The sequence below is a fragment of the Vidua macroura genome, chromosome 8 (assembly GCF_024509145.1).
Source record: "Vidua macroura isolate BioBank_ID:100142 chromosome 8, ASM2450914v1, whole genome shotgun sequence".
NCBI lineage: Eukaryota > Metazoa > Chordata > Aves > Passeriformes > Viduidae > Vidua > Vidua macroura.
This window is the reverse complement of record NC_071578.1, coordinates 6,629,786-6,640,049: the sequence shown is the minus strand read 5'-3', so window position 1 is coordinate 6,640,049 and position 10,264 is coordinate 6,629,786. Positions and strand designations below refer to the sequence as shown.

The 10,264-nt window shown below is 53.5% G+C and overlaps 1 protein-coding gene across 2 annotated transcripts; it reads left to right on the top strand.

The window, feature by feature from the left end:
- The first annotated feature begins 1,196 nt into the window (after positions 1–1,196).
- EMX2 (empty spiracles homeobox 2) lies at positions 1,197–8,306 on the top strand. Of its 2 annotated transcripts, XM_053983902.1 has the most exons (4): positions 1,197–1,267; positions 2,022–2,502; positions 4,606–4,790; positions 7,347–8,306. In XM_053983902.1, exons 2-4 carry the CDS (start codon positions 2,112–2,114, stop codon positions 7,512–7,514), a joined length of 744 nt encoding a protein of 247 aa, XP_053839877.1. In that variant the 5' UTR covers positions 1,197–1,267; positions 2,022–2,111; the 3' UTR covers positions 7,515–8,306. The 2 variants fall into 2 exon arrangements, with proteins under 2 accessions (XP_053839877.1, XP_053839878.1); XM_053983903.1 differs by lacking the exons at positions 1,197–1,267; positions 4,606–4,790 and having other exon boundaries at positions 1,914–2,502; positions 7,347–7,450.
- The last annotated feature ends 1,958 nt before the right edge of the window (positions 8,307–10,264 follow it).

Sequence of the window (10,264 nt, the reverse complement as noted above, 5' to 3'; positions counted from 1 at the left end):
GGGGTGAGGGGACTTAAAAAGTTAAGGTACTCGCGATTCACGAGGGACACGAGTGGGGCTGAGGGGAAATCCTTCTCTCCCTTGCTTGGCTCTCTCAGCTCAGCGGGGCCGGAGCCCTGCACTCTGGCGTCTTCGGGCAGGAAAGGTTTTCCCAAACGTGTGAGACCTGGGAGAATGGCACCTCGCAGCAAAATCTGCCCAAAGACTTGAGTTTTGCCGTGTAAAGCTCACTTTGCTCTGCGCTCGCAGGCACGTGTGGCTGTGGATGTCTATACGTGCAGCCGCCCCACGCCTGGAGATCAGATTTACATTTCCTACAGAAAGTGAACTTCTCCCTCCACAAAGTGCACACAGCGCGGGGTACACAAAGGGAAACACGGCCTCAAACAAAGGCGCAAGAACAGCCGCATCTTTGCGTGCCCAACACTGTTTTGTCACTTATATTATCCCCTCGATCTGGTATTGTGTTAAAAATATCGGCAGGCTGGGAACAGAAGCTTTTAGCAGAGAGTGGGGAAGGAGAATAGAATTCACCTCACCCTTTACTGGAAACAACCATTTAGACGGCGATTTGTTTTTTAGCATAATTTAATGCAGTGAAGTAACGGATTTTTAGTGTATAAAGTGGAAAGAAAATAGAAAACAACGTCCGGGAGAAAAGGAAAGAAACGCTTGACTGGTTTTAAGACTCCCCCCATCCCTTGGTTCAACAGAAACATTAATTTACATTAGCAATTCTGCATCTTTAAGATAAATTACACAGCGGCGTAATAGATTTAAAGTACGCCAGATTTTTTTATCATTAATTGTAAATGTGCAAAATACCTGCTGGTACTTCACTTTAGAAGAATGTAATTGGCAAAAATGGGAGGCTGATGAATAGATAATAGATCCTTAACTACCAATAAACAGTAAGCACCAGCCAAGAGTATTAGGATGTGATCATAATTATTCTGCAGCTCCAGCCAATGGGAGGAGGAGAACACAGCCCTAAAATCATCTCCGGACCCAAAGGTAAACGCGAAAATACGGACAAGGCTGGAACCGGAGACTTGATCCCCTGTCCCGTCTGCGAGAGCCCGGCGTATCCCAGCTTTGCACGATGCGGCTGCCCTGCGCTTTGTGCTCCGCACCGCGCCGTGCGGGCAGCGCGGAGGAGCGAAGGGGAAATAATTAAGTTCGGAGAAGGAGGACGACCCGTTCTCTCACCGGGACGAAATCTTTTCCAAGCGGGGCATCTCTCCCTGACGCCCCGGGGCCGCTCAAGGTAACCTCGCCGGGCTGAGAGTACCCGAGAGGTGGCAGGGACAGGGGTGTCGCGCTGGCGGAGCAGCCCAACTCCCCCCTGCCCCCACCCGAGAAGATGCAGGGCCCCCCATCTCCTGTCCCGCTGAGCCCCCCCTCCCCCCCTCCCGGCCCCCGTCCGCCTACCTTGGTCGCCGAGCGGCGGCAGGGGAGGGAGGGCAGCGCGGCTGCGGAGGGGCGCGGAGCCGAGCGGGGCCGGCGCGGGGGCGGCGGCGGGGCGGGGGCGGCTGCGCGGCGCGGCGCGCTCCCCCCGCGCTGGCGGGCGCGCTCCCGCCGCACTCCGATCCGCGGCTCCATCCCTCCCGATGGCGCTGCCCGGCGCTCGCCTCCCCTCTGACGCACTTTAAAGAGTCTCCCCCTTCAACCTCAAGGCGAGTAATAGCGACCAATCATCAAGCCATTTACCAGGCTTCAGAGGAAGCTGTTTATGTGATCCCAGCACTAATTAGGCTCATGAACTAACAAATCGTTTGCACAACTTGTGAAGGGGCCGATCACATCCATGGATTGTCTTTGGACTTAGGGGGGGAGGGGGGGGGCGCGACCGCCTTTTCCTTGCAGGAGGGAAACTTCTCCCAGCAACTTTTTTTTTTTTTTTTTTGTGTGAGTGTGTGCGTGGTGCGTGTGTGTGTCTCCCTTTTGGGTACCGCTGGCTGCCGCTGCCTCCTTTTCCTCCAGCCCCTGTCTATTTATGTGTGTATCTATCCCTCCTCAAGTCACTCCCTGCTGCAAACTTCCCCGGATCGTCTCCCGCGCACCAGAGAGAGACGGGCAGAGATTGGGTCGGGGACTCTCGTCGCGGCAGCATGTTTCAGCCCACACCCAAGCGGTGTTTCACCATCGAGTCGCTGGTGGCCAAAGACAGCCCCTTGCCCGCGTCTCGCTCCGAGGATCCTATCCGGCCGGCGGCGCTCAGCTATGCCAATTCCAGCCCGATGAACCCTTTTCTCAACGGCTTCCACTCCACTGGCAGGGGGGTCTACTCCAACCCGGACTTGGTCTTTGCAGAGGCCGTCTCCCACCCGCCGAACCCGGCCGTGCCGGTCCATCCCGTGCCCCCTCCTCACGCCCTGGCCGCCCACCCGCTGCCTGCTTCGCACTCCACGCACCCGCTCTTCGCCTCGCAGCAAAGGGACCCCTCCACCTTCTACCCGTGGCTAATACACCGCTACCGGTATCTGGGCCACAGGTTCCAAGGTACGTGCAACTTTTCTTCTCCTTCCGATCCAGCCCTGCATCCTCCGGCGGCCCCCGGCCCGTCCCCGCCGTGCGGATGTTGGGGGACGGCGGGTGGGCGGGCGGCCCCTGCCCGGAGCGGAAGGCTCGGCTCGGCCGGGCCCGGGGTCTTTTGTCCCTGTCTCCCCCTCCGCCAAACTTGGGAGAGCTGTCAGAGCCGAGGGGCTTGGGCTTGGTTTTGTTTTGCTGCTTTTCCCGGTTTGTTTTGGTTTCCCGAGAAGACGGGGGCAAGCGGGAAGGCAAGGCCGGCTGGGACTCCGTCAGCTTTCTGCCCCCGTTAAAAGCAGACGAAAAGGTGGATATCTTTTGTTCCGGTGTGTTAAGAGCTAGAGAGGAGCCTCCGAAGGAAGCGGCCGCGCAGAGCGGGGAAAGGAGAGGTGGTGAGGCTGAGTTCCCCCGGGAGGGCGGCCGTGCCCGCCGAGCTGCGGGGCCGAGCTGCGGGGCCGCAGGAAGCCCCCGCCGCCGCCCCAAGTCCGGTCGCTGCCCCTGTTAGAGGGGAAGAAACGAAGCGAACCCCAGAGAAAGGAGGAGGGGAGTGTGTGGGGGGAATTAATCCCAGCGCCGGAGCAGCGCGGGGAGACGGGGCTGCGGAGGATAGCCGGGGAAGGGGCACGGAGGGCGATCCCGACCGTGCGGTCAGCGAGGGGCTCCAAATGCCAAGCGATTAATAACCAGCTGAAGCGAAATAACAGAATCCAATGGCGGACAATCAATAAAATCCCCCTTGCTTAACCCTTTGTAACCGGCAGCGTCTTCTCCGAGGGGTGAGCCGATTTCTCCCGTAATGGGTCCGGCTTCTGCCACTTTCATTATAGGCAAACCAACAAACAAACAAACAAACAAAATCAGCCTCCACTCGCAGGGATCCATCTGCCTTTTTTTCCCCCTTGTATTTTTATTTATTAATTCGGAACGAAAACAAGCCACCTGCATGTTGCATTTTCCCCGGCCTTCCACAGCCGGGCCGCTGCAGCCGGGTTGGAAAAGGAACCACTCTCTCCGAAGCCAGGCGGTCTGAGATACAAAATGGATTATTACCCTTTCAGAATAAAATTACAGGTTTCGCTCACCAAATTATTTGTCGCAGGCACCAGGCGATTGGTAACGAGGGGTAGATGAAAGGCGGAAATGTCCTGGTGTTGAGCCACAGCCTGATTTCAAACACACCCTCCTCCTCCAACGATTTTTAAAGCACTTACAGAGAGATACCCTCGGTGCCGTTTCCACTTTGGAAGGAGCAGCCCGGAAAAGCGGCACAGGGGCACCCCGGAGGGAAATGCCCACCGAAAAACCCCGGCTCACCACCTCCCGCTCCCGCCCCCGCTCCAATGCAGGCCGGCAGGAATGGGATGGGATGGAATGGGATAGGATAGGATGGGATGGGATGGCCGCTCTGTGGCCTCCTCGGAGTTTGATTCTTCATTTCTACGCCGGTTCCCAGCGCCGCCGAGGCAGCGGGGAGGGTCATTGGGCCGGGAAGGCGGCGGTGGGAGCCCCGCTGCGGGCAGCGCACCGGTAGAACGAAGGGAGAAAGGCTCCGGCCGAACTTTTGGGCGAGGGAAGCCGAGACAGGCCAGGGGAGCAGGCGGGCGGCTCCCGGAGCCTGGTGGGTGGCCAGGGAGACTCGCGGGGCTCGGCCAGGGAGCCCAAAGAGCAGCTGGCCGCGAAGGGAAGGTGGAAATAACAAACAAATAGGGAAAGACGTGAGGCTCCGGTGGTCGGGGGGCAGGGGGGCAGCCGTGAGGTGTAGCCGCAGACACCGCAGCCGTGCTCTGGCCAATTCTTTTTTTTTTCTTCTGCTTTATTTTCTCTAGTGCTCCCCAGGTTGTGTTTTAGCATTTTAATTTATACCAGTCCTCTCCTGCCCCTGCTTATTTATCCTTCCCCTCCACGTATTTATCAAAGGAAAATTCAATACAAAGAAGGAGGGGGAAAATTAAAAAGACACTATTGTTGGATTCATCGTGAGGATAATGGTGGGAGACAAAAATTCTTGCCCTAAAAAGTGCTGTCGAATGCGTCTGGGGAAGGTGTTTTACTAATCTGTTTTACCATGTTTCCCAGGGAATGAAACCAGCCCGGAGAGCTTCCTATTGCACAATGCACTGGCCAGGAAACCCAAACGGATCCGTACAGCTTTCTCCCCATCCCAATTACTGAGACTGGAACATGCCTTTGAGAAGAACCATTATGTAGTAGGAGCGGAGAGAAAACAGCTGGCACACAGCCTCAGCCTCACGGAAACTCAGGTAAGGGGCAAGCAGGGAACGGGCAGCTGGGAAAGCGAAAGTACCGGCATCTCCTTTGGAAAACCCACCCGGCCGGGCCGAGATTCGGGCAATGGTAAGGGCAAATTCTAGACGTGTTTAGGCCTCCAGTCCCGAACCGGTGCAGTGGGGAGAGGGATCTCCTCAGCTTGAGTATCGTCAAATCCTTTTCCCGTTCGGGATTTCACGGCCCGTGCCGGGGGTCGCGGTGCCTCGGCCGGGCGTGGGGAACCGCAGCGCTCGGGGGGCGATTTGGGGTCCCCCGGGCAGCCCCGGCTGGAGCTCCGGCCCGAGCGGGGAGGCAGCGGCCACAGCTGCGATCTGCGGGTCCGGTCGTTTTGCTGCGGGACTGGTCTGACCCTCAAGAAGGAGTTGGATGTTAGGGGAAAAGCCCCCAAAACATGTGCGGGGGCAAGGAGGAGAACCTCCCCCTTAGACCCTAAGGCAGAAACACTGTTTCTTGGGTGAATTTTCGCTCGTTTCTAGCCGACAGAGGGGATGTGAGCCGGTTCAGGAGGGCAGAAAGATGAAAAATAAAAGCAGTGAAATTACTCACAAGGAATCCCCCCCTCACCCCTTCCACCCCCCCTCCTCCCCCCGCCCCAGCAGACTGGCTGCGGGCCAGAACCGCACCGGAGCCTGTTTCGGTCTCTCTGGCGGGACGCTCGGCGATGTTTCTGCCACGGTCGTGCGGGGCCGAGGGTCTCGGCAGGTACCGGGGCCGGGCACCCGTGGTGGGGGGGGCTCGGAACGGGCCGAGAGCAGCGGCGGGGGCGGGCGCAGGCTCCCCCCGACGGCCGGGGACGCAGGGCCGGCGGGCCCGCTGCGAGCGCGTTTTTCACGCGGTTTTCTCCCCGCCGGAAGAAAGGCTGGAGTTTGGAGGATTGGTGGTGGTGGTAGTTGTTGTTGTTGTTGTTGTTGTTGTTGTTGTTGTTGTGTCGGGCTTTTGTTTTGTGCCCTTCCAGGAGACTCGTGGAGAGAGGGTTCCAGATGGGGATTGTCTCTGCTACAGTATGTGGCACTGTAAAAAAAAAAAAAAAAAAAAAAAAAAAAAAAGCCAAAATACCGAGCCGCAGCCTAGTTCAAAGTTCCCAGTAAACACAGCGTTCTCTGGGCGGATTAAGTTGTAACACTTTTTTTTTTTCCTTAACTCCTTTTCGTGGGGGAAGCAATAAAGAGGTTGGAGCTTTTGTTTTAAAATGTCTCCCTAACAAAACAATAAAAAGGGATCGCCACTTTTATGAGGTTCCCCGAACAAGGGACCGGTCACAGGCTTATTTCTACTGGAAAGCTGTATTTAAGGTGGTCTTTGTGCTGCTTGATTCCGAAGCTGGTTGGGGTCTTTTGTCCGGATGTCAAACCCCCAGTCCCGTACAAATGAGCTCCCTTTTGGGAGATCAGCGTGCAGAAATGAACCGTCCTCCCCTTCAATTAGCAAACTAAAAGCAAATTAAACTCACCCCTTGTTCCCCGCTCAGCTTTTTAATGGGGGACTTTTGGAGAATATGAAAATGCAGCAGAGATGTGTGTCCGGCCAGTCAGGTCTCTGTTCTGAAGAGGCAGCGAAGCGGGTTAAACCAGCTTATTAAAATGCTCCAGTTCCCTTTCCCCCCCTTGCTGAGGCCTTTATCAGGCACTTTCAGACAGAACCAGAGTTTAAATTGCTTTAAAAAAAAAAAAAAAAGTTTACCTTTGGACGCTACAAGGAGTGTGGCCAGCCCTGGAGATAGGTCCCAGATCAATACTATCTGTAATTAAAGCACTGAAGTCAGCTGCCGGATGGTTCGGTCAGATTTACGCGGCACTGAACAAAATCAGAGGGATATTTATGATGCCACTTACCGGCGCTGCGATCGCTCCTGGACAGCGCGTCCCAGGGAGATGCTGCGGAGAGCGATGGGCGTTTTTCTGTTCGGGGCATTTTTGTACATTTTATTCGCTTTTCCACGAGAAAAAAAAAATCCCGTGCGTCCGCCCCCCAGCCCATCCTGGCGCCCTGTTAGAACGGACGAGGCCCTGCCTTTGCTCTGCTCCGCCGGGCAGGTGGGAGCCCCGCGGCCGGCCCGGCCTCCCCACCGCAGCCCCGACGGCTCTCCCGGGGCTGGAGCCCGGAGCTCCCAGCCAGGAGCTGGGAACCGCAGCCTCTCCGGGCAGCGGGGCCGTCGAGGTGACGGCCCACGGGCGAGCTCCGCGCAGCGTGGGCTACCTGGGCGCTACTCGGGGCTACGCGCCCGCGGAAGCTCAGGGTGCGCGCACAGCGCATCCCCCGGCGGTGCTGCCCGCTCCCGAGCGCTGGGAGCTCCGGAGGTGCCCGGGGGGCGTGGGGCAGCCTGCCCGTGCCTTTCTCGCAGAGGTTTGGGTGGCAGCGAGGCCCCGGCTCTGCTCGATCCCGCCAGGCTGGCCAGGGTGACAGCAGTGGGGACACAGCGCAGCGCGGGCAGGGCACGGCCCCGGTGGCGCACGGAGCAGGCGGGGAGTGAAGCATCTCCCTGGTCCGGACAGGCGTCGGACTAACGCCCGGTGCCTTTCCTCCTGCAGGTAAAAGTATGGTTTCAGAACAGACGGACAAAGTTCAAGCGGCAAAAGTTGGAAGAGGAAGGTTCAGACTCACAACAGAAGAAAAAAGGGACTCATCACATTAACCGGTGGAGAATCGCCACCAAACAAGCCAGTCCAGAGGAAATCGACGTCACGTCGGACGATTAAAAACTGGCACTTTTGGACTTTTCAAAGCCAGCACCCCACCAACCGAAAGTGTTAAAGGCTCACCCCCCCCCCCCACCCCCGCGGCGTGGCGGTGCGGGGAAGGACACGGAGATCTTCATCAAAACACGAATCCCGCCCGGGAGGGAGCTGGGAGCGAGCGAGGGCCAGCCAGCGAGGGCTCCGAACTGTGGCACTGCCGGCACCGCTCTGGCAAAGGGGATCTGTCAATCAAAGCCAAAACACCGGGACGAGGTGATTGACAGGTATTCCGTTTATCGCAGTCCACTTTTAAAAGCATAACGTAAAAAAAAAAATTAAAAATATATAGAAAAAAATCTTAAAAAAGAAAAAAAAAAATATAGAAGCAAAAAAAGCCCCCAACCAAACCAGAAAATTAACACCTTACGGGACATTTTGCACTTCACGGTTTTTTTCCGTCTTTGAAAGAGAAATTTCCATAAGCAGCCAAAACCCACACCTGTTTCAGAAACTTGAATTGCATGTGTAAAGCCGTCTGGGGAAAAAAAATAACAAAAAAATAACAAAAAAAAAAAAAAAAAAAAAAAAAAAAAAAAGGAAAAAAAAACCGGAAAAAATTACTCCGGTTCCTAAAGACAGAAATGAATTGTAATTTTTTTCCCTTTAAGACAGGTTCTGTGTGCTTTTTAATTTTATTTTACGAGAAATGTGCAGTCTGTAAACATTTTATAATAACTTCTGGCGTCAAAGTGTTTGTGAAAGCTAAATGAAGTAGCAGTAACAAAGCATAGTGTTCCTTCCGGATGGACAAACACGGTGGGGAGGGGAGGGACGGGAGGGAAAGGCGGGGGGGCGGGGGAGGTTGGGTTGGTCATAACTTTTGCTGCAAAAAAAAAAAAAAAAAAAGGAAAAAAAATCAAATGGAATTATCTCCCCCCTCCCCTCAACTGTATCCCCATTGCAAAACCGGATGATGATTACTTTTTTTTTTAAGATTTACAAAGCTCAAACCCAGCGACCAGATTTGGCGGTGGGGACACCTTCTAGGCTGGGAGGATCCAGAGAAAAGGGACTTAAAATCGCGGATTGATTTTTTTTTTTTTCCTAATGACCATTTTCATTGGGTCAATTTTCAAGCACTGACCTTATAATATTCCGAGATCATAGAGCTACTAAAAAAAAAAAGTGACAAATGTTTCCTTCATGTCTCCTATACCAGAATGTAAATATTTTTGTGTTTTGTGTTTAATTTGTTAGAATTCTAACACACTATATACTTCCAAGAAGTATGTCATTGTCAATATTTTGTCAATAAAGATTTATCAATATGCCCTAATTTTTTAAGCAATATCTTTTCCCCTTCACCCCCAAATTTCTCGGAAACCGATGGTTTCCCCCCACACCGCCTTGTTTTTAGCTGCTGAACCCCCGCGGCCGCGCCGCGCATTCCTGCGGCCATAGGCGCATTTTCTTAATGTATTCGCTGGCTGCTAAATAGACCTCTAAAAATAAGCCGCAGAGGCGCACTTGCTGTATATAAATACCCCAAACCCCCCGAAACAGAACCAACCAACCAAACAAAAACCTCAAGGAGAAACCCAGCCCCTTCCCTGGTTAGAAACTGAAGTGCGGAGCGGTTCGTGATCGTGAAACTGGCCGGCAGCGGCCGCGCTCCGCCGAGAGAGGCTTTCCTCGGCAAAAATACGTGTTTTATTCAGCGACAGAGGATTTTTTTTTTTTCTCCCCATCTTTTCCATCCCCTGTCCAGGTCGGTGCGGTGAGGAACAGGTCCTGAGAGCAGAGGCTGCGCCCCAGCTGCTGCTCTCCCTGCCGCTCTCAGGGAGCGATCCTGGGCACAGAGTAAAACTCTGACATTAAAGAGGTGGGGGAAAGGAAAAAAGAAAAAAAAAAAAAAAAAAAAAAAAAAAAAAAAAAAAAAGTAAAAAGAAATGTTGCTCTGGGTCCTTGAGGAAACTAGCTGGTTTTCTGGGGGTACACAGTTGTTTTTTCATGCTTCATTTGCTCCTTAGCCTGATAGACTGCATTAATCAGTTTTATTTCCATTGATAGAGAAACCTCGTCTGCTCTGTTCGAGCTACAAAGAATCCTGCAAGCTTTTGTGAAAGTGCAAATCAGTTTAGGCAATTATCATACCAGGAATATGAAGGGGAAAGAGGAGGCATTGCCCAGTGGTCTCCTTTAATCTCTTAATCCGTGGATCCAGGGGGGCTAGTTGGACATAATTTAGGACAATCTGACTACCCTTTACACTGTGATAAGGCGAAGTTACAATGCATCGCAAAAATACGAGCTTTGTTAAACATACTGCCTTGAAAAGTTAAGATTAGACATTCTGTGCACGTGTTGGCTCTATCGGGTACTATGTAAATTTGATTTTTTTAAAAAAATATCCGCTCTTATTATTATTATTTTTTTTTTAGCATCTCTTCTTATACAATCCCGGTGACTTTCCATTCACTTGTGCTACAAATATGAGAGAGGCCCAGTCAGGGTTAGGACGCATGTCGCAATGCAGTCCCTTCCATTTAAACCCAGGCTAATTATTTAGTAGAGCTATTCCCAAGGTAAACTTCTCGTCGCGTTTCTTCCCTCCTCGAACAGCTGATGGTGCAGATCTGGAAACCAAGCAGGACGCACATTTCCCCTGAACTCGCCCAAGCTGCCTCGCTCTCCACTTCAAACCCGGGCAAATGGGCAAACATTAAACGGATTGCGGCCGAACAGCAGACTTGGGCCTTTCTAGAAATTGT